General features: G+C 33.7%; 1 protein-coding gene across 1 annotated transcript in view; it reads right to left on the bottom strand.

The window, feature by feature from the left end:
- The window catches only part of LOC129226765 (uncharacterized), a 190,535-nt gene that overhangs the window by 25,205 nt on the left and 139,684 nt on the right, over window positions 1-25,646 (bottom strand). The window contains exons 3-4 of the mRNA XM_054861395.1: window positions 23,725-23,828; window positions 10,819-10,908 (exon numbers count right to left, since the gene is read on the bottom strand). Coding sequence (XP_054717370.1) covers window positions 10,819-10,908; window positions 23,725-23,828 — 194 coding nt within the window. The remainder of the gene's footprint in view (window positions 1-10,818; window positions 10,909-23,724; window positions 23,829-25,646) is intronic.

Raw genomic sequence — 25,646 nt, 5'->3', positions numbered from 1 at the left:
AAATAAAAATAAAATAATACTAATAATAATAAATAAATAATCTAAAAAATTGGATAATTATAAAATAAATAAAAAGTTTAAAGAAAATAAATAACTTTTAGAATAATAATAATAAATATAAATAAAAACAATTAGAAGCACTGATACTAAGGAGCAATATACAACAGCTTATCAACTGCAAATAAAACTGTAAAAGCAAATGTTTTAGCAAAATTACAACGGAAAATTCTTTGCTGGACTTGTCAAAATTTTCTCTTTAAATTCTTCTGTCTTTAGTTTTAATTTGATTTCGTTATTATTATTTTTTTTTCCAAAGGTTATTTTCATGCATATGCGTGATGTTTAAAGTTGCGTTTGATAGGAAGGTCATTTTTTTTAAAAAAATATTTGGCTGCTAAAGAAGATAGTTCAACAACTAATATACGATCAATAGCTCACAAGAGAGAGAGAGAGAGAGAGAGAGAGAGAGAGAGAGAGAGTAGAATTTAACTTCTTCGATGATGATGACTCTTTGGTGGATAAATATTATTACAGAGCAGTTAATGTTGTAACGCATTCATGGATTTTTTTTGATGATACAAAAAAAAAAGCGAGTAAATGTCTCCAGTTAAAATTTTTCTATAATTGCGGAGTTTTTTTTTTTTTTTTTTTCAGTTTTTCATTGCAGTACTTCAGTAGGCTAACAACTTGAGACAGTCAGAGAGCTTCAAAATGGTCCCCTAAATAAATATGTACCTACAAATTAATATGTCAAAAGAACTTTTTAACCGGCTTCAAAAAAGGAGGCTATGATTTCGTATTGCGGCTTTTTATGTATGTTTTTGAATTATTCCAACACGACTGGACCGATTTGAAATAAAGTTTTTTTTTTCTTTTTTGTTTGGAAGGGTATTCCCAAATGGTCCCATTGAAATTTGGTCTGGATCTGATAAGGGGTCCCGGAGAAATCCAAGAAACTTTAAATTTCTTAACGGTCACGTGGTTTTGCTGTGATCGGATTATTTTCACACCTAAGGTTTTGGCTTTCTCTTCAACGATATTTAATTCTCACGGCACATGGATGAATAATTTTCGCAACGCTGCGCCGCCTGTTAATTTTTTTTATCATAGGTGTTACAATAATGTATTTATTACTGCGTAGCAAAGCAGTAAAAATAAATATATTTTGCTACTTTAATAGTTGAATCAATTATCTTAATATTTTATTTACTAATAAATAACTTTATTTAGGCACTAAAATATAAAGTTCTTTTCTTAATATTCCAGTTTTTAAATATATTTAGTGTTCAATTGAGGGGAATTGAATACAGAACACCCCTCCCCCACGATTTAGTTTATATTCTTTAATAATATACATTGTAACTGTGTATGATTTCTGAAGTTTGACCAATATTCTAGATTTACTATTTCATGATGCCGCCAGTTCAATTTGAAATTAGAGTTATATTAATTAGTAGGCTTCAAAAACAGGAAGAGGTTCTGAACTCGTCGGATTTGTTTTTTCTTTGTACAATCTTCCATAAATACTCGAAGACACCTGTACCCAGAGGCGTGCACAGGGAGGGGGAAGGACACCTGTTGGCCCAGGCCCGAGTCTGAAGGGGGCCCAATATTTTTATAATTAATGGTGAAATATAGGGGTAAACAATATGGAGAGGGGCCCAGAAAAGTCATTTATGATGGGCCCCAAAATTTCTGTGCACGCCCCTGCCTGTACCGATAAGGAAAATTCTTTTTTTTTGGTTGAAACGGTTTTACTTCCTCAGCGGTCTAATGGTAATCAAGTTCAGGTTTGATGAAATTGAGGGAACTCTTCAAATGTCATACTCACATTTAAATCGATTTGTACTTTATTAACTTTGTATATCGTCTCACTTAGTGAACCGGTTTTTATGCTTTTTTTTTTTTGTTTAGTGGTGGTTTTGTTTAGGGGTGGTCTAACTTAGGTTCCAAATCTTTGATTTACCCTATTTGTTCTTTAGGAAAAAGTTAAGGGTAAAACAATTGATTTCATGCAATATCCCTCACAAACGATTAAATATAAAACTCATTGATAAACAAAGGCCATAAAACAAAGGAAAAAACTTTCTTTACCTATAGTTAAAGAAAGTACTAAAAAATATATATTATTAAGAGTAATGATAATGAAATTTTTGAATTAAGGATTCTCTGAAGCAAACATAAAATTCATTCTAGTGGAATTTTTAATCTTCATCTATAGTGGGGCCATGTGAAGAAACATGCGACTTTTATCACGAATTACATTACACGTATTGCGAAACATAAATTACAATTTACAATATTACAATTCTAAAATTTACAATTTTACAAATTTAAACTTAAAGCGATTTTTTTTTTTTTTTTTTTTTTTTTTTTTTTTAGCGACTCGTGCAGCATTTGCTTTCGGAAAGCAAACTTTGATAAAGTTGAACAAATGATGAAGACATTATTTTTTTGTACATAGTTACGCATTTGAAAAAACCTTTCTTCACAGTCGTCGGAAGTTTCCGAGACGCTCGCCGTGTTATTTACACCACTAAAAAGCAAAAAATAAATTACTTTTAAATAAATTTAAAAAAAAAAAACCTCCTACAAAAAATACCCAGGAACTAAAAAGCAAAAAATAACTGATTACACTTACATTCTATTTCCTACCCAAACATAGAAATGAAATTTATTTTACAATTCCAGTACGAAAATCAACCAAAATAAACACCGAATTATAAAATAAACACTGATTTAAATTACTATACGATGAATTATTTTAAATACCTAACTAATTATATACGATCTCTTAATTTTTAATAAGCTTTTGAAGTCGGGGCCTCCTATATACTACCTAAACCTAACGTAACTGAGTAGGTTTAGTTTTAAAGACTAATTTCGCGTATAGTTAAATTAGTGTTTAATTCAGGATTCGGTGGGTTGTCAGTTACGTTATGTAGTTGTTTATACTCCCAGTATTTTTTTTTTAACTGTTGAAATCCTAAAAACTCTGTCATAAATTTCTTTGGAGACTTCAGAAAAAGATCTCTGGATTTTTTTATTTCAAATTGAAGTCTTAAAAACGCAGTTTTACGCTATCTTGAGGGATTCTCTTATTGAATTTCTCTCCTCAAATTGGAGTCTTAATAACGCAAATTTAGGTCATCTTTGAATTTAATGGAAGAGGGGAGTGCGCTCGGATGTTTTCCCCCGAAAAATTTTCAAAATTGAAGTCATAAAACTGAAATTTTAAACAATATTTGGTGACGTTAATGTTCGGGTAATCTCACCCAGAATGTTTCGAAATTAAATCTTGACGTTGAAGCAGTCTTTGATGAAAAATGTGTGGGGCCCCCCTTTTCCCTCCCACGAATCACCGCCACTAGTGAATAGAAATGGAGCTCTTGCATAAATTAGTACATTTTCGTGACATAGTTTATTTCTACTCAATTAAGACGACATGCACAGCAGAGGAGGATACAGGGGTCATGGAGGTCATGACTCCCCCCTAAGCCGTCGACGATATTATCTATCCGTCATTATTGTTTGTGATCATAATTTAGCAATTGCATTCCAGATGGATGATATAGAATATCATGCAAATATACTATTACACACTGTGTTCAAGTACTTAATGAATGAATACTTATGAATTGTCCTTACTCTTTTCAGTGTATCAGTTATTTGTTCAAGTAAATATTTAAAAAACTACTTCCTTTCATTTCTTCTGAAATTAATTAATAAAGTTTATTCCCTACTTTGGATCCTTATTTTTCGTCGATTTGGAGCTTTTTATTAACACTGAATTAGTTCCAGAATTTTTTCGTAAAACTCTGTATTTTTCAGCTTGATGCTACTTAAAATCAAGCTGAAAAATACAGAGGTACTGAAAAATACAGGTTTGCATCTGCCCCTGATGCACGGTAACTTTGAAACACATTTTAATAACGATGATTTGTTCAAAACATTTACACAAGGTTGTTTTCGTACAACGTTCAGTAAGGGAAAGGGTAATTCTTTGAAGCATATAGGAAATGCTCTACAAGTCTGTAAAGTGTTGATCAAAAATCCTTTTGCGAATTATTGAAGAAAACATATTTCTGTAAATAAATACTCGAAGAAAAAGTGGAGTAATCACGTGAGAAGGATAATTTAAATCTTTCCGTGCAAGGACGTATTCAAGTTTTATGACTAAATTACAACTCAAAGAGCAAATATTCCAACGACCGACTCATATTTTCCCTTTCTTCGAACTTCCTGTAGTTAGCACATGACTAAAGTGTTGGTCAAAAATTCTTTTGATAATTCTTCAAAGAAATACATGCCTATAAAACAAAATATTCGAAGAAATAGTGGGGTAGTCACGTGAAGAGGAGAATTTTAATCTTATGGGTGCATGAGCTTATTTATGTCTTTTAGCTAAATTACAATTCAAAAAGCAAAAACTCCAACAAACAACTCTTATTCTTTCCTTCCTCTAACTTCCTGTATTTAGCACATGACCGGAACTAAAGAATTTTTTAAAGGTGAAATAAATCACGCTGAAATCTCGCCAAGGGTGTTCAAAAAACAAGCGCTACCGCCACCAAATATTGCCACCCCCGATCTCCATAAATCAGCGAGGATGCGGATCGGGGCGGTGCAGGTAAACGAAGAGGGGGGGGGGATTTTGCCACAGGGAGGGAAATTCGGAGCAGAGAAAGGAAGTATAGATACACACAAAACTGCGATTCCGGTAGAGGAGGGGGGAGGCGCCCCCCAGAAAGGTGACAGGGAACATCACTCAGATGGCCCCGGAGATATTCGGGAAAAGGAGGAGGGGAGATAGGCATCAGAAACCGATGGGGCTAGCGGAGTTATTGATAACCTCATTAAACAGCACAGCGCCAAGTTTCCAGCGTGCTCGACTAATTATCTGTTATGTCAGGTTAATTAATGAAGCGACGCCCGCGCCCGAGGGGGAGCGACATGAGAATTGTGAGGGGGGGGGGATTATCGGGAGAATGCATTTTTGAAGGAAGCAGTGGTTTGGAGAAGATTGGTTTTGTTTTCTCACATTGGAAGAGGCTTCGTCCGGTAAATGCAAGTAGTACACGATTAACATTTCAGTGCCTTAAACCCGATCAAGTTCAGAGATTTAAAATAATTCCTAAGGGAGTCATTTTCTAGAAGATTCACATAATGGTTATTCCAATACAGGTTGGGTATATCTCTTCTCAGGGTAGTTAAATACCAGGCATTGATCTTTCAGGGAATCTGCTAGACGTTAAGGGGAAATCTTGGTTCACATGTAAATGTTTGTTAGTTTTTGGCGAAATATTTTACAAAGATAGAAATCTTTTATCTAATAGTTGTCTACACCGAAACATATCATATACATTTTATTTTCAAGGAAGGAACAAAAAGGGAAAAGGCAAACTCTTGAACACACTGAGGGATAAATTAAAAATAACATAGTAGGACTAATAGGTAACAATCTAATTTGGCTCTTAAAAAACACTACAGGAAAGAAACATTTATTCAGTTTGTGAAATTTCTGTTTCTCATTATTCTGCAATATTACGACAGTTGCACTTGATTCGTACAGCTTTTAAATTTTTGTTTTAGTTTTGAATCTTCGTACTGCGTTTCAAATTCAATAAATATTATTGATTATTTTAATTTCTGAAATCAATCTTGCTTTAAAATTGATAATTACAGTTTTTAGTCATCTAATATGTATGTACTGATATGTATATACTGAAAATACAGTAATAGATACAGCTTCGTACATGAAATATCAACCATATTCGAAAGTACTAAGCTAAATGAGCAAGCTTAGAAACTAACACTTGAAATGCTTTGTAAATATAAAAAAACTCAAGTAAAGTTAAAGCTATTGTAAAATAAACAGCTAAAGTAAATATAAAAGTGATTTAAATTAGACTACTGAAAATAGTGAAATAAAACTGGAACGAGAGGGACGTAATATAATGGAACAGAAATAAAATGAACCACTACTTTCAAATCACAACCAGCAAAATATTAAGCAGTCTTTAAGTCTGTAAAAAAAAGGATACGGAATTTAAAATTACCTGAACACCAAAATAAAAGTAATATGAAGCTTAAAAAACCAAAATACCCTTCACTCACACCATAGGTAGAAATTACTAAACATGCAACGGTATGAAAATAGAAAGTTTCTAAGATGCACGTAGAAAAAGTAGGCTGGTTGATGGAAAGCAGAAATATGTAATTGAATCAAAAAACGCATGAACAGATAAATGAGAAGATTAAAAAACAAACAGATAAATATAAGAATAAAAATAAAATTGGACAAAAATAATAATGTAAAACAAAATAGGGTAATACATGTTAATAATTAATAAATAAATGCTCATAATAAATAAATGATTGATTTTTTTTTTTTTTTTTTTTTGATTTATCCAGTTTGGGAGGGGAAAAAATCTCTCTATATTTTTTTTTCTTCTCTTTCTTTTTCATTTCTTTCTGTGTTGGATTTCCTTTAAACAAGAAAGTCGATTTTTTTCTCTGGTATCAAACGAAAATGCATCAACAAAAAGTTTCCAAGAAGTTTGAAACTTCTTATGCTCATTGGCATTGGATGAGTAACATATAAAAAATTAGTGCTTGAAAATTTTAAACTATTCCATCTTTTTTTTTGGTCCGATGAAATTGTATTAAATTTTTCTCTCTGTTGATGTAAACATTATGGTGAGAGTTCATTCCGGTGAAGTTCTTATTTTAAACTTGTCCTCAACTTTTCATTACTCAGTGCAAAAACTAAAAAAGGAAATTAAGCCCTCCGTAATATCCACTCTGCAGAAAATTATGAATCTATCTTCTTTAACACTTATTTAGCAATTTCGGGTTGGTAAAAAGAACCCCCTTTTTAGCCCTCCCACCCAGCAAGAAATTACTTTTTTTATTTGACAAAATTGAAAATATCTTCAAATTCCAATTTCTTTCTCTCTTTCTTTTTACTTCCTTTTACAAAAAAGGAAGTATTGTATTCGCAAAAAAATTTTCACTCAAAAATCGACCTTAATTTCCATTTTGCTCGCCCCCGAATGAATATTGATTTTTTTTTTTTCAACCCGATCACACGTAGATACATGCCTAAGAACGTATAGACACCTTAAGAATCCAGTTTGACGATCCCCGAGTTAATTATTACAACGAGATTTCTCGTGACGTCTGTATGTACGTATGTATGTGCGTATGTGTGTATGTATCTCGCATAACTCAAGAATGGTATGTCCTAGAAAGTTGAAATTTGATACATAGACTCCAAGTGGAGTTTAGTTGTGCACCTTCTCTTTTGGTTGCATTCGGATGTTCCAAAGGGGGTCTTTTACACCTTTATAGGGTAAAATCATTGTTAATTTCAATGTAAACTCAAGCGGTGCTATAATTTGACCAACATTTGGCAATATATCGCCAAGCTTTTGGTCGCCAAGTTTTGTTGCCAACTTGGCGACGAATTTGGCGGTTTTTTTTAATTAATAATTTGGTTTCAATTTGACCATATTTGGAGAGTTAACCATTGAATCACATTAAAACTGCCAATATTGGGAAAATTTATCTGTCTAAAATGTTTTCTTTGCTTCGGTTCGCAATCGACTTGTAATGAAAGTATTTAAAGTGTTTTTTTGCTCACTCCGAGGCACTATTATCTTTAAATTGGAGTAAAAGGAAGTCATGTGATGCACACATCAGCTCGTTTTCTTTCAATACATATATTCATAGCAAATCTTTCTAGTAAAAAAAAAGAAAAGGAAAAAAAATGATTGAATTAAATTATTGTACCATAGTACAGAATTGAAAAGCATTATTTTAAATGTATCATATTTTAAATTATTTTCCTTTTTTTCTTCGTTAAATTTCAAAGCAATTAAAATTGCGACAATCTTTCACGACAATCAGTTTAATGACATACGACTTCCTGTACATGTATTCGTGTTATGCTGGGAAAACAAATTACGAGCGCAAGACCACCCCATGTGATCGCTCATTGGTCGATTTGCATGCTGAGCTGACTCGAATACGTGATAACTGATAAGAGTTGAAGAAAAAAGAGCTTAATGAAGCGATACATTTTTCAAAGAAATAAAAATACTATCTTCATACAACTTTTCTTATCATAAACTCTTATAAAAATCTTTGTTATCATTATTTCTGCATTATTACTGTTATAACTTTTTTTTATATGCAGTTTTCACGGTTGTTTGTAGAAATATTTTCTTGTTATTTCTTTCATTATTATTCGCATTTCGTTATTATTTTTTGAAAAGTAACAAAACTTTGAATACTTCTTATATTATTCATCCTGTGTCTTTACTATTGTCATAACAACAAGTTTTTCTTCTTTAAAAAAAATTTTTTTAACTGTTATTGTTTGCATCTATATTTTTATGTGTTTATTTTATTATTAGAATTATTATTATTACATAGCTTTTCTAGTTCATTGTACTAAAATTGTAATTATTTAATTTTTACTGTTGTTTTCACTTTTATTTGTTGTTTTTTATATTATTATTTTTTTATGCATGGTTGTTGTTCTTAATCCCATTATTCTCTTGTTCCTGTTACGTACAGTTACTGCTATTAATATTATTTCTGAACAAAATTTCATCTTTGCTTTAAATTCTTCTAATGGATTAGATAGTACAAGTAAAAGCAACAAGACACTAAAAACTAAAAACTGTGTCAAATCCGTACCAAACTTCTCTTTTTAATTTAAAATACCAGAAACATATTTAAAATTAATTTTAAGTTTTGAGCATTTGTTTCTCTAACAGAGATGCACGGAAAACAAGAAAATTTGGGTTACATGTGCAATAAATGTTTTGTTCCTAGAGCCGAGAAATATAACAACTTGATTTTAACGTGCACACATTTTCAGTTCAGCACAGTACCCTCACAAAATTAATCTCCAAGATAAAACCACTCTCTCCTCTCAGCATCCACCTCCTCCCAAACCGACTCTCGCCAAACGTCGCCAAAGCGATCCTTTCTTGCAACCCTATCCGGGGCAAAACCTCATTACTCAGAAATGATGCAATGATTCGACGTCTATCTCCGCCGGCCGAGCATCGGGGCATACGAGAACGGCAGACGCAAGCGGCGCCGGGATTCGCCCGCGCGATGCGAAATCACCTCCCCGCCGCCCCGTCCCCCGAACGGGGAGAAAAGAAATGATTAGAAGGGGAAAAAATGAATGGGAACCCCTTTATCCTGAAAAAAAGGGGCGGAGTTGGAGAGATGACGCGACCGAAAGGAATCGCATGTAACAAATACACATGTAATGAGTTCGACCTCGTTGTTTGCCTTCTTTTTTTATTAATAAATTGTTGCTTGAATTGTTTCTTCTTCCCCATGATAATTGTAAAAAAGCGGTCGGGAGGGGCGGGATTATTATTAATTTTGTATTGTGAGCAGAAATATAAATATCAGTAATGTTTTGTGTCAGTCACAGATGACTGCGTCTGGAAGTGTCACACCCTTAGCGTTATTTTTCTTTCTCCGGGACTGAAAAATCAAGGATAAGAGAGAGCAAGAGCTGCCTTTGGGCAGAAATCCTAACGTTACCGAATGGACACTAAATTTTGCCGTATGATGATAATTTTGCCGAATGGAACTCCAGATTTCGCCGAATGATTATAATTCTGCCGACTGGAACTCCAGATTTCGCCGAATGATGATAAATTTTACCGAATAGAACCAGTGATGTTCCCATCAAATTTTTTTATGGTATACTCCCAGTAATCCATTACGCACAATATGTGTATGCGATCATATACATAATATGTCATAAGATGAAAATTTTTGAAACTTGAGGGTTTACGCTATGTGTATAAAAAATGTTTAAGAGTATGCGGCGTGTATGGAGAACACCCCTGAATAGAACTACAAATTTTGCAGAATGATGATGATTTTGCCGAATCATCAGACAAAATTTGCCAAATAAGGAAAATTTTGGGAGGTCACAGTGACTTCCTGTGACTTCCCATTTGAGTGGCCTTGTTCAGAAATGATATTTCATTCAACACTGGAGCCAGAATTTAACTCTTTGGGGGAAAGATGGGGGAGGGGAGTCATGAATGTCCTCACATGTTCTGTTCTTAATAAACTAATATTGAACACGTGACTGAAAACAAGGTTTCTGAGGACGAGTTATCTGCCCCATCACCCCTGTTCATATTAAATGTTAGGTTATTCATCTTAAGGGAGAGTTGTTTTCATTATATGTGATCTTATCGTTCAAGTTTATATCTTTTTCCTTAATATTTCTCTTCCATTCGTGAAAACAAGTGCAAACCGTGAGCTGGAAGTGCGGAAACAATAACTCACACATAAAAAATCAACTAAGAAAGTTTTAATTGGTATTACATTATTTTAAAAACGTGAATAAACTCGGATACAGTACTTCGAATCTTTGCTTTTTACGTGTTTTAAGCTTTTAAACCGCAGCATGCTGCGAACATTCGCTGGTGAGATAAATTTACTTTATCTACCAGTTTGTTGGCACTCTCAGCTTCAATGAGATGACATCTGCCTCCAGCTCGGTTATGCACTATTCCAGACTGATGAGTTCTTATAAGAACGAAACTACAGTCTCTGAATGTGGTAACCGGCAACAGGGTTATCTGGTATATTGATTGCAGGTACCTTAGATGCTGTAGAGTTATCGATTGTATGTTGTTTACAATGTATTGTAAAGACATAAAACCTTTAGAAATTAATGCTGCAGTAATGATATTTAAGTGGTTTAAGCAACAAATCATTTCAATATCCATATTTTGTTTAATTATAAAACATTAGCCAACTTACCTGATGAAAGCCCAAGTATGTTTCTACGGTGTGCGACGTGTAAAAGACTTCACCATCACAGGTAAGGATTAGAAGAAACCCACTCAACGCCTACAGAAAACAAAAGATATTAAGTACTAGAATTTAAAAGTAGAAACTATATACATAGTGAAAAGGTGCAAAATGATTTACCGAAACTTTGTTCGTGAGGGTCAATGACAGTGAAATAAATGGTAAAAGATTTTTTTAATGAAAAAAGGTCTTTTTTTTTTAATTACTAAGAGTATTGAAAAGGCATGATAATTGACAGAAATGGCAATGGGGTCGTTTCCCAAATTTTAAAAGTATTTTTTTCCGAAAGAGCATGCTTAAAAACATAGGATTGGACCATTTTTTAAATAATTCGACTAAGTTTAATATTTTTAAAAAAATATTTTAATGGGTGCACTTTCATTGTTTACGCTTCTGGAGATAACAACACAAATGATGAAATGACATTCACGGATCATAATATTTAATTCGCATTTTTTTTCATATGTAGTGGCAACGATATGGTTGGTAGCAAGCGTAGAGCGCAATATTTAATTCGCTTCTTGATTATCATGCCGTGGAGCCGCCAGTGAAGATGCGCAAAAGTACATCAGTTGTGACGTCATAAAGACCACGCCTTGTTTTCAGAATCGGACAGTTAAAAAAATTAATTAAAATTGAGCGTTGGGAAAATGAAAGTTTTCTCTCGCTCCATGTTAGTATTATTATTATTATTATTATTTATTTATTTATTTATTTGCTTTTTCTATCAATTTCAGTGACTAAAAGTATTACTTTTGACTGAAGGGAACAACCTCATTGACTGTGCCATTGACCATTTTAACACCTATGGAGTTTTACCGTTTTACTCCCTGAGGCAATTTCCTTTTCCAATTTCCATTTATCTATTTTATCCAAATGGCCTTTTAATCATTTTGTGCATACAGTTATATTGCATTTTTATTTTATCTTATTCTAAATTATTTTGCCAATTAAAAGCAGCAATATAAAATACTTATAATACTGAAATATAAAATACATGATTGCACTTTACCGTGTAAAGTAATGGCAACTAGCCCCTCTGTCCCTACTTTACACAGTGCATTATCAATGATTTTGAAAAAAAAAAAATAACATTAAAATTAATCTAGACGCAAACAATTCAAATTTATGAGTTGATATACAAACGACTTGATTTCGCTGTGACTCGAAATAGAAAAAAAACTTCTGCAGAAATGAGAACCACGAAATGGTCAGGGTTCCCCAATCCCCTTTTCTCGGGCAGGTGTATCTGTGTGGGCAAATATTATGGCATCTCCATAGGGTCGAGCACAAAACAGGGGGTTAGGGGTCAAGACGGTGCCTCCCCACAACAAAGGGGCTCGCAGTGATGGAGTTGGGTAGAGCATGGTGTTTACATACATATATGAAAGAAACTGACAAGAAGGGGAATAATTAGAGAGGGGAACGAAATGCGGTAAAAAAGTGATACATGGGGGGAAATAGGCAAACTCCCTACCGATTATTTTCAATTTTGTTCCGTATATTTTAACGTGTATATGTCAGTTAGGTCTGAAAATTTATAATTTGCAGGATTGCAATATATTTGTACCGAACTAAGTCATGTCTTGTAATTTTTTACATTACGGTGGGTGATAATGCTTTTTATTTATTTAAACTGATGCATTTTGTATTTTGTCAAAACAGAACAGAAAGCAAATCTGTAAAAAAAGCAAATATAGTTACATAGCTAATATAAATGTTAGTCAAATTGCAGGTGTCGTCCACAATCAAGATTTTTAGTGACGTACATTCCGAAATGTATGTGTATTTTTCTTTTAATAAGTAAAAAATATTTTTAAAATATTAAATACATATTATCAAACATGCGTGTTATTTTTCTTTTAATAAGTAAAAAATGTTTGTATAATATTAAATACATATTATTAGATATGCAGAACAAAGTTCCTCATACACACACATACACACACTTTAATCTATGAAAGACAAAAATGTGCTAACTCAAGTACAAAATTTAAATTATAATTTGTCAATAACTATTTAAAGAAATGTCTGCAAATTGCCATAGCAGCACAAACTTCCTTGTATAAATATTTTCTACCAATGTCAGATTCCAGCTGTCCTTGATTGTCAAACACAAATATTAATAAAAACTTTCTCTTTAACTAGAGTTACAAATGGTTTTCCTTCAAGTCATTTTCCAAAGGTTTCAAGGGCAGCGGTATGTCATCAAAGACATTTTTTAGAATTGGTCATACGCGACTCATACAAATATTAGATGTTCAACAAATGAAACATGTCCTGTGAATCAAACATTATGTATTCTACTGCATTGTCAAAATTTTATTTCACATTAACTTTCATTTATCAAGTTCCACACCAATCGTTTCATCATATGTGGCAGGGGATGTCTTGTGCAGCTATTTATTAATTGTTCAGAGAGAGAGAGAGATTGATTTATTATGGTAATTACCAAGAAAAGAGCAAATTTAATACTTAATAATAAATTTAAAATGAGAGATGTGAAACTTTTTATCATTGCATAACGATGAAAAGTATGTCTGAGAACATCTTTTCGACGTTTTTCACACTACACTACACTGTTAAAACTACAGGATGCATTCGGCACCTTTCAGGGGAGAAACGCTTGTTCACCAGCGGCACCCAATACGGAGCCGAAAACACACCTCTAAATAGGGTGAAAAACAGGCACCTTTTAAAAACTAGACAGCCGGAGTGAAAAAAGGGAACCTTCGGAGAGAGAAATGGCACCCTTACTATAGATCCTCCTCCCCCCTCCCCCGTATTGTGTGCGTTTTTATACAGTTGTGTATTTTTTTTTTCTTTTTTTAAGTTTTGTTTTGATTTATGATATTCTACGTTTTGGACATTTTCACATTGAACTCGGTATTGGGAATGATTAAAACATGTAATTACAGCATTTGATCATATTTCAGAGCTTTCAACATAGTTAAGAAGTGCTCATAGCTTTAATTCATCTGATCGTGCTCTAACTCAGTGTTTCTCAACCTCTTTTGACTCACGGGAGCGGTAAAAGCAAATGAAAAACTTTGCGGACAGGTGAAATCTTTATCGTTTTCTTAAAAATTCATAAAATAAATAATATGAATAATAACTCTGGGGCCGTTAAAAAGCATGTGAAAAAATTCAGGGTTCTGATGGTTTTTTTTAACAAAAAGTAATGTTAAAAATTAATAAAACAATAAATATCTACCCCTCCACTTGGTATCAAACATCTGTCACAAATACGTTATAATTTAAAAACGAGTAATTATTTAAAACATGTGAGAAATTATACATTTACTAAAACATGACGTATTCCGAAAATGAAGCATAGCTGTACTTATGGATTATTTACATGATGAGCCAAAAATATTCTGGGATATTACAATTACGGAAGAACAAAATCGTTTCATAAACGTTAAAAAAGAGTAACAAAATAAATGCACATAAAGTTTTTCAACCAGTTAAATAAAAAACCAAAAGGAATTTCTAACGCTATCGAGCATCAACCGCTAACAGGAAATGATTCTAACACTTGAATGAGAAAGCAAAAAAAAAAAAAAAAAAAAGAGCTAGACTGAGAGAGATTTTTTTTTCTCGCTAGCTTTCTGTTATAATTACAGCACAAGAAACCTTTTTATTAAGGTTCTTTTGGTGATTAATAAAAGCTGCTTATCGAGTATTCAAGAAAATAATGACAGATATTTTTAGTAGCGTTTTGAATGATGGAAATTTCACGATAGTAACGCTAAACGAGAACTAGAAGACTAACGGTTACTGAAAAGCAATAAATGCACTTTTAAACACTTAACTATGTTTGAAAGCCCTAAAAGCTACAAAGTGATCAAAAGCTGTACTTACTTGTAATTTCGGATAATTAATCCTAGAAAAGTTGGGTTTTAATCCAATAGTGTACTTCATTCAATGTGAAAGACACACAAACGCAATCATCATTTGTCCGCCATATTGAGGTGGTTGAATGTATGTCTAAGGCAAAAAGCGCATGCGCAATGAGTCTTTCTGCGATTGCATGATGTTCTGGCTCCTCTGCTCTATTTTCTAGCCTGTGTTGCACCTTCAGGCACTATGCTTTCACCTTAGAGGGAATATTTTCACTCGTCTGGAACCCCGGGTTTTAACAGTGTACACTACACTCCAGAATTCCCCGTACCTATCTTTACACGAGGTTTAACTGGGTGGATGGGCCTTGAAGACAGTTCTGTCTTTTTTTAATCCAGGCCAAGAGCCGTGCAACCCCTGATCTAGCAACTCCAGAGGCGTTGATTTAGGATGAGAACGTGGAGGTATTTGACAATAACAGATTAAATGTGCACTTGTCACCATTGGCGAATAGTCTCATGCCTTTCCAACGTTTTTAGCACTGGACATTTGGTTTATTTTCGAGCAGAGGCCCTTAACTTATTCAGCATCCTTCCGAGAAGTTTTATCGGTACCCGCATATCTTTATATCCGCAAGCACAAGAGCAAAATTTTTTTCAACAGGGTTTTTTTTTTTTTTGGCGCAAAATGAAAAACCCCAAATAGCTTACAAGGGTTGCGTTCGACGAGCTCAATCGGTCGACCAATGACTAACCGCAGCGTTCTGTGATGTACCGGTCGACCGCAATTTAAGTTGTTGATTGGTTGATTAAAGCAAGTGACATTTTTGACCAATAATCAGTATTGTTTCACCTCGTGCTACTTGTGTGACGTCATTAGCTGTCATGTGATCAACCTAGGGCCGCTATATAGATAGGCTGGCGCATCAGCTAAAGCAGCGCCGTGTCCAAGGGGAGGGTTTTAGGGGTTAAACCCCTCCCTTGGGGAAAAAATAAGCAGAATGAAGAAAATGTATATTTGACTTAAATTTATTTTAATGAGAAAGTTTGCGTTCAGCGTTTTTATTTTATTTTAATTTTCTCTCTGAAGTTTTTTGCGATTTACAACTGCTAAAGCCTTACAAACTGATGTAATATTTCGGAAAAAGTACGGCGGACGAACCGCTGAATGATCTACCAATGCAAAGAAAGAATATTGCTTATTGTAAGGAGCTTATGGTGAATTTGGCATATGTTACATCTATAAAGATGCATTAGTGATTGTGCTTGGCTATGTAATTTGCATCTGCAAAGAGTTCCTTCTTGTTTAGTTTATTAAGCATTATTTCAGAACATAACAACCTGATATACATTCTACATTATAAAAGAATTTGTGAAGAGTTTTTAATACTCATTGCAATATGCTACATAGTAAACAGATTTAATTAAAACGAAGCAAGCAAAGTTTGATTAAAGCGAATCTGTGAAACGAAGCAATACTTGGGTAACTTGTACAGCTGGAGGTATCCTTCAAGAATACAGCAGTCATTACATGTGAATAAACGCCATACTGGGATCGTCAATTTGTCGTAAAACTAAAAGCTGTAAGGGGGTTGAATTCTCCCCCCCCCCTACTGGTAAGATTAAAACCCCTCCCTTTATGAAAATCTGGACACGGGCCTGAGCTAAAGTTTAGCCACTTTGGATCGGATTTTTCCTTGTTGCGGAGCTAGGGTTATCAGAGAAAAGTTTCGGGTTTTGCGAAATTACCCAAAAATAATATTTTATTTAATGAATAATTCACGTGCCGCTAATAATAATTCCCAGTGAAAACTCAACAAATGCAATTCGCAACTCCAACGAACTATAGGGGGCACTGCAGTCACTGTCTAATGGCCGACTTAAAAACTAAAACAAACGCATGTGGTAACGAAGAAAATGCTAAAAGTGTTGTGATTTTTGTTCATATGTAAGATATTCTTCCCTTTATTCTTTTTAAATTAATTTTCAAAGTCCTGTGGATATTCTGGCCCACGTAGAAAGAAATGAGAATTCAAGAAGCATTACTAAACGTCAAAGATTAATGCAAACTACGTAGTTCGTAGTTCTAAGCAGCTATTTCCACGATATTGAATTCGATATTTATCAATTCTTGATAAAACTAAATAATAATTGTGGCCTGACAAGAACAACAATTAATGCTAGAAAATTCAATATGACATTACAAATTATTATCGAAAGAAGATGATATTTCTTTGCCTTGCTTGGCTGCTGAGTTATTTCTCTCGAATTCCCGAATCGGCTAATTTAAAATTTTTCTGTTTCGATTTTTCTAATTTCTGAGTTACGATTTAATTATGTCAAGTTATGCAAATCATCTACAGAATTCTTACGGATATATGGTGGTAGTTTTCTTTTCAGTTGATTGACCATTATTTCTTTTTACTTATCGAATTCTGTAATCTTACTACCATTTTATTCCACTCATGATAAAAATTAAAAATGGTTTAACTAAAAACGCGAAATCTCGCCAAGGCTACTTTGCTCGCACAATACTAAAACTATAACCCTAAACAAATTTGGCGAAACCTTTCAGCTGAGAATAAAAAGAATAAAGTAAATTCTTTCTCGGTGAAACATTTTTCATTTTGTTCTACGATAATATATTCAAGAAAATATTTTGCATACCGTCCATTCCAACTAAATGCTGCTGTAAAAGATGGTTAGTTAAATTAATTTAAGATTAAAAAAAACTCATATTCTTACAAATTCATACAAAACAATAAAATTTTTTACCTTGTATAACGTTATACAAGTTTGTTAATCCAGTTTTCGCTTTCACCATTTTCAATCAACTCATATTTTAGAAGGAAATAAGGAAAACTAACATTATTTTGATAAGCTCGAGAATACTACTAAGGGACGAATTAATTTCTGTAGCTGAAAGCAAACTAAGACTCATCGATTGCGTTAATAAATACTCAGAACAAACTGCCTGTGTTTACGTCAATAGACACACGTGGAACGCAACGTGGCAATGTTTTAGTTTCATCAGCAGTTTTGTAAATCACCGCAAGGTAGCGTATTCGAGCGCTGGAGTTCCGAATATCTTGCCAGAAAAAATAACCACTCGAACACGCGCTCCGATCCAAAATGGCTGATCTTACGCAAATGCGTCGGCTCGTATATATAGGGGACTTAGATCAACCTACCAGTAGCGACTGGTCAAGATCGTCGAACACAAGCAAGGTTAACCAACGAAAAATTTGTCGTAACACTAATTATAAACCATCACCAAGGAATATCTGAAAACAAAATGCTAAATACACAAATAACGAGTGAAACGAAAGCAAATATGAATGTTCAAATAAAATGGAAAACTGAGGCGTAGGCAACTGCCGGAGCTAATGATTTTGACCTTCCTGCCACTAAAAACTCCGGCCTATTTCGAAAAAAAAAATCCGATTCAGAAATAGTGAGCAGATCTCCTCCAGAATATACGACAGGCGTCGCGTCGTAGCGTCACGCTGTTTATAGCCGATGTCAGAAGTGACCATTTGTTAAAGTTAATTATTGTTTTTTAATTTCAAATGGCTCGTTTTATTGGCAAGGCATATGTACGCTTATCTGTGTGCTTAAGTTTTAAAAGAGAACTTAACAAAAAACAAATGCTACCACAAAACAATAAGTACCCAGTTTTAATTAATCGATGTGTAAACGAGAACTGACTTTAAAATTAATGTCATTCACGGTTTTGGAAAAAAAAAAAAAAAAAAAATACGTGCCCCTGAAACGGTCTTTAGTTGTATATGTTTTATTTATTTTCAAGCCTATCTTTCAATGGTATTTCCATTAATTATTTTATTATGTAAAACACCATTAATGGATAATATGAAATTGTTATTTATGTGACGATGATTTGTCATTTTATTCGTGAATTTCCTTCACAAATAAATTACCCTTTTGTAAAAAAAATTTAGATGAATGAGCCATGATAATTTTCTAATAACGCTGACGTTGCTGTTTCATTTTCCGTTTATGTTATTCGATCGCTGATAATACAGTTTTGATTTATTTTTATTTAATTTAGTTTCATTTTGCATTACTATTTTCATTGAAAATGGATGGTACTTGTAACAACACTTGAATGCGATAAACACCGTAAAACAATAATTCTTAGATCTTAAACGTGACTAAAATAGTAACTACGTACGGGTAGTACGTAGTACCTACGTATAGGTGTAATTACTAATTGACATTTAGAATCTTTTCACCCCATCCTCCATCTTATTTTATTTTCTCTTTTCTTGTTTCGACAAGACCTTTCGAGTCTGAAATTTTCAATAGAAAATATTTTTATTCTAAATTATTTTTTAATGCATTTTATTTGTTTGATTAAGTCAAGGGTCAAAGACTACGTCTTTTACTTCGGTAAAAACCAGCTTTATTACCGGTAAGTTATTTTTATCTGTAGTATAGTACTAAATGCGTTACTGTATTTCCTGTTAATAATAATATGAAGAAAAGACCATTACTATAGCTGCTGGATTGAGAAACTGATGTTCTAAATCGATTTTACTGGACAAAGTATTATTTCGCCATCTAGCAAATGTTTGACCAATGCAGCGCCAGCTTTGCTTTGTACTTCTGGAAAATATTACACAACCAACCAAACTACTTATGATACGCACTGTAAATTCATCCGCCCGCACTGGGGTCGGATATGTTTTAGCTTTGATTTGTATCTGCCCCCTTTACCACGCTAGGTGTCATAAAGGTGGCTTCGGCTGGCAAACGACAAAGAAGCCGCCGCTCGCCCCCGGTTTCTTTGAAAGAGCGACCCTGGGCAATGCTCAGATCTTCACTTGTCAGACGCAATCCCAATGTGTAAAGAATTTGTCTATTAATCTCTTCTGTTTCTTTCATTGGTGGCAGTTACTAATGAGACTCCAGACCAAGAGACGCCGGAATCTCTCTTCTTTTGCTGTTTTATGACCAATCTCCGTAATAGGAAAAATTGGCTTATTACGAGGTGCCTCGGTTTCATCTCCGTATTAATTGGCTGAATATGGGATGTCAAAGTATGTGTGGTGGTAATTAAAATCTCGGAGATTTCTCGGGGCTGTGGCATGCTGAGATGAAAAACGCCGAATTACCCAATTCATACTCTTTTGTACGAGAATCTTGTTTCGGTTAGTCGTTCCAGTCAACTTAGATAATCTCGTTCAGTGACAAGCAATGCTCTTTTTGCTGCGTAGTTTCATTTCTGCAAGCCTCCCCCCCCCCAACAAGAAGGAGTTTCTTGTAAGTCCAGGAATTTTCAGCGCATACAATTATACTATATTGAGATTAAAATATAAAAAAAAACCCCGTAAACTGTACGGTTTTAAACTTTGCAACTGGATTGGTTGTGCAAATCCGTGAAAATTACAATGGAAATCCGCGGTCATAACCGGGGCTGAGGATTCGGAGGGAAAAGGACCAACTCCGGCTCCGGAAGTTTTAGAATCGACTCCGACTCCTTTACCCCAAAATCAGTCCGACTCTGACTCAGTGGTGGATACAACGGGAGGGTCATGGGGGTCATGACCCTCTCTAAACCGCCTACAACAGTACCCATCCAGATTGTGTTCATACACTTTATGCATAAAAAACGATTACAGCATCTTTTTAGTTCACTTATTATTTTTGAAAGTAAATACTTGAATTTCTACGTCGTTTTATTGTTTATAACACTAATTTGCAACGTTTATCCGTAATTAGTGCCTTATTCCTGGCCGATTTGGTGCTTTTCACTGACCCCCCAAGCAGTTTTCGTACCCAAAACCGTGTGTTCGTTCATGGGGGGGGGGGTCATTTTTCTGCATAATCCCCTCTAAAATGGTTTTGTATCCGCCCCTGCTCTGACTCCGACTCCGCAAGTTCTGGTTGAGTTGCGGGGATTTTGAGGGAAAATAACCGACTCCGACACTTGCATCTTAAAAATTTCGATTCCCGTCTCCGACTCCGACTCCTTTACCCCAAAATCAGTCCAACTCCTACTCCGCAGCCCTGGTCTTAGCGCTTTACGGATAAAACTTGATCTCGTACAGCAAAATACCGTTGTGACAACGGATTTACTTCGCTTTTGTATATGGTTACAATCGGTTTGTTTACATAGTTGAATAAGGTAACTTGCTGTAGAATCCGGCAGCGAGCTTATCGATTGCTGTTGTTGTGATTAGAACCTATTAGGCTTGCCCAGACAGAATTTACCTCCAGCAGGGGGGCCCAAGAAGGGGGTCATGGCGCAGACTGTGCCGCTGAAAATTATAAGGTGAAGGTGGGTTAATTTTACAGGATTTTAGCTTATGTAGGGAGATTCCTGTTCTTGGAGATTGTGAGTAATATTTAAGGGGGAATGGCTACCCCTTAGAGCAGGAATTAAAATTATTTTTATCTCTTCTCAATGGGCTACCCTGCATTTGGAGGTGGGTCATAAGCGCTCGTACATGTATACAAATTACCATACTAGGAATCGCTATAGGGTTTAAATCAATTACTCTGGGGGATTTAGTTACAATATTTACTAGTGAAGTATTCTGTTAAAAAAAAATCAGCTAATAATTTTAATTCTCATAAATGGGATTATGGGATTATGTAAGTTACAGAGTTTTCTTCGAGAGAATATTTCATATGATTGATAAATTTCAATAACACTCTCGTTGGCAGCAAATAATCGGAAATAATTTAGATAGATTATTTTCTATTTTACCATTTTTACGGAATAAATGATGAAAACCTTCTCTGAAGAACGAATAAAACTTGGACAGATTCCCTCTTGAAATGGTCTAGTATCATACGATAGCGCAATCAACAAACGTATCCTGCAATCCGTCCCTCTAAAAAATAATAATCGCTACGAGGCTGCAAAAGATATTTCATTTCCTAAAAAATAGAATTCGGTCGTTATTTTTCTCTTAATTCGACCGAAAAAACTCCTGATGCCATCTTTTCTGCAAAGGTACCGAGTCGCGTGCGTACCTGGCAACGGTTGCTATGACAACAAAGCGCGTGTCATTAGATGAGACGCCATTTTACATGGCGCGGAAGCTGGACAGTCAGTCGGAAGTCAACGATCCCCTGGCCAATCAGAAGCTCCGTTATGGCCGCCCTTTCATAAGTTACCATGACAACGGTCAAGACTCTTATACAGCAAGCAGAGACAACTAGCTTGGTCTATTCTACTACAGCCCCTTTCCTTCCCCCAGTTTTTAGAAAAGCGAAATATGACTGAATTGACAAAGGTAGTATTTGTGTAGACAGAGAAGTATGTCTTAGTCATCAACTTTTCCATAAGCTCTATGTTAAGAAACTATTTTAAGAAACATCTATTCTAAAATTATTTTTTTCGTAATCTATATTGGAGGGAAAAAAAAGAAAAGAAATGAATAGTTCCTTAAAAAGAAAAAAGTTTAAAATAGCGCACCGCAATTATTAAATATAGTACCTTCTTATTCTTTCATATTAATTCAGTTATTTTGAAAATTTTGGAAAACATCCTTTAGTAAAAAAAGTAAACAAATAAAACCGACATAATTAGTCAAACGTTTGTTGTTTTCAATTCTCAACTCCAATAAACTATAGGGGGCGCTGCAGCCACTGTTTAATGACGGATGAAAAAGGTAAAAGAAACAAATGCCGTAACTTATAATTAGCTTTGACGCATAGTGAATGATAGTAATTTTTCATCGTGTTTGTGGGAAGCTTTCTTTTTTATTTTTCTGAAATTACATTACACCACAAACTGTCTGAAGCCTGTAATTTACCCCAAAGAAAACACGTGGAATGGAATGTTTTACCTTTTTAGTATTGTTTATCACCGCAAGGTAGCGTGTTCGAGCTCTGGAGTTGCGAATAACTTTTCCTTTCCGTCTTGAAGCTTTTTTCAGTTTTAATAACTTATTAAATTTCACTTTATTTCCTAAAACTGTTTTTATAAATTTCTTCATAAGTAATTTTCTAATTTCTTTGTAAATCTTTGTCTCTGTTTCGATACTATATTTTTTATTAAGTTCCGCTTTTAAGTTGCTGAAATATCATATTTTCATCAAATTTACATTCCAAATTCATTTTTGTGTAAAATGTGATCAGCTTCCTAAGAACTTTTTCACGCAATTTATCCAAACCCGTCCCGACAGTAAAACTCAACAAATCAAGAAATTATATGAAAATCCCCCCTCCATCCCCTTTCCTGTTCCTAAAATTCTTTTTAAAACTTCAAAATGCCTTTAGCCTCATTACTACGTCCAACGGGTCTTGTTCAGCCCCAGATGATACCCTCTTTTCTACTCATTTCCAATATATTCTGAATTATTGTTCAAGTACAATTAAATACAGTGAAACCCGTTACAACGATTACCAATACATCCGTTTCAGCGAAATGAATATTCAGTCCTGATTTAATTTCTATTACATTTCTTAAATTCCATTACAATGAAATTTTCGTTACAACGAACAAAGTTTTCGGTCCCTTGAAGTTCACTGTAACGAGATTTCGCATCAATTCAACCCTTCCGCACATTAACAAACGCTCTTTGTTATATGCTTTGTTATATTTCGTAACAAACGCTCTTTGCTATAGTGGTATAGAATTTTAAAGAAATTTCATGAGCATTATGTATTAGGATGTATTTATTACGAAGGAGTCGTAAAATTTCCGTATTATATTTTATGCCATAGTTTAAACAGTGATATAAAACAAGTAAATAAATATTGTGTGCGTGAGTTTGTGTTTGCACATAAAACGCTTCTTTCTTCCATTTCTATTACGCCGAGCAAAACTGGTGCAGTTGAAATTATCAAATGCGCATATCCGTAATTTCAAGAAGGTTGTTCCATTTCTAACTCCAAATTGACATTTTGAACATTTCAATACACTTTATAAAAAACGCTACTTATCCATGAGATATTTGTCACAATCTCAATGAAAAAGGAGGAAGAGAGAAAAAAATAGGAAAAAAGAGAGAGAGAGAATAGAAAATATAACACAAACTTGGAGGATGAGGTCTCCTTCTGCGAAAGTGTCATTGTACAGATGATCTCTTGACTTCATGCTGTGTTCCTGAGGCAACCTGTCTTGATCCCGATACAACGCCGCTGAAAGAAAATAAAAAGATATTTACCATTTGAGTTTGATCTCACAAATAATGTCTTATTGTTTAATGTATAATTAATCGATATTTAGATATAAATGTAAATCCAGCATAGTAACAGAATATGTTCGTATTATTTAAAACCAAAAACAACTGAAAACTGCTCCAGATTTTTTTGATTAGAACATTTAAGAACTATGGTATGATTTGGATTAATTCTCTTGTGAACTAAAATTACTTTTATTAGTTTTTTTTTTAACTTTTCGCTCTTAATTCTTGAAAGTATGTTGTAATTTCTGTGTAAGAAGAGAAAAAATCGAAGATTTTTCAACTTTACCGAATGTTACTTATTCGTTTCCTCAGATTTTGAAAAATTATTCAAAATCAGTCCATTTATTTGTCTAATGTAAGAATAAAAAGTGGCATTTATTTTCTCTGATATGAAACATTACTTTTGAATTAGGGTAATTCGGGGTACCAAGCCCCACCATACATGAATCTTCCTTTTTTTTCTAAAATGCTATAATGTTAATGAAAAACAAAAGATAACTTCTGACCTTTCTCAATGTAGGTCCAGATGCTGTGGAAAATTCGTCAGTAATAACAAATATACAATGAATTATTTATTATCAAAAAACAAAATTTTAACTTTGGCTCGTATTAAACGAGTTGTCAGGCAACTCGTACCACTCTATCAGGTTATATGCCCCGTATGAAATAATATCGAAATACACATTGTAATTAATAAAAGTGGTATTAATTAACTAAATCAACACAAATCATTATACACACACAACAAAACGCAACAAAAATTTAAATTAACCTTGAATGAACGAAATAAGCTTAAATACTAAAATACTTTATATAATTTAGTGACATACATATGACTTAAGAGTTATGACACGTTTTAGCTTTTTAACATTTCCACAACCACAGCAACTTTGATATACAACGCTAACGTTTTATGCACCTATCCAAAGTAGTCTATATACTAAGTCATGCCAGGTTAGGTTTGCCTAAACTATTGAGTGCTTTTTACTATTATGTTGAATTTCACGCAAACTCTCCTAGGTTTACCGTATATTTGAAGACGTAAAAATTAGAAAACAATGTTTAAAATTCTGGGAATGAAGTGAAATTATATGAATAAAAATGTTTCATTTGTGCAAATGGATTGAGATAAAATGAGTTTTTCTTTCTTAATAAGAAGAAAAACTCGTTCTATATTATTTTTAAAAATATTAATGCTTTATATGTTTGTTTAATTTAATGATGTCAGCTTAAAGGCACTGTTTTTCGGCCTTTTGCCTAATTTCTTCATAAAAATTAATTATTTTTGGAATTAATTTAAATATTTACATTTCAAGAACATTTTAGCTTTTTATTATTTCTACCCCTTCTCGAAAAGACTTAATTTTATTGTTTTTATAAAGAAGAAAGACCCCACGAAACGTTTCCAAAAAGAAAATATGAATCCAAAACACTATACATTGATTACTTATTTATTTATTTAGAGAATAATAAATAAGTAATGAATGTATGCTTTGAAGAAAAAACATTAATTGACGTGAGAAAAAAAGAATGGCTTATTCTTTTTCCAACAGGAGTAGTATTATTCTGCTGCATGACATCATTTGCTTAAATCTTTGACTTCTTTTGCTCAAGTTTGCTTCGTTTGCAAAGTAGGAAATGATGATAATTTTACTAACGACACTTTCTTTCGACGAAGAAGTTCGTCACGTACTTTTGTCAAAAGTATTCTTTTTGAAGTTGTCTCATTTCCATTGATACTCCAAAGTTTGAAATAATAAGAACGCAAATT

The sequence above is a fragment of the Uloborus diversus genome, chromosome 7 (genome assembly GCF_026930045.1).
Source record: "Uloborus diversus isolate 005 chromosome 7, Udiv.v.3.1, whole genome shotgun sequence".
In the NCBI taxonomy this organism is placed as follows: Eukaryota; Metazoa; Arthropoda; class Arachnida; order Araneae; family Uloboridae; genus Uloborus; species Uloborus diversus.
The sequence above is the reverse complement of the archived record's forward strand: the minus strand, read 5'-3'. Positions and strand labels throughout refer to the sequence as shown.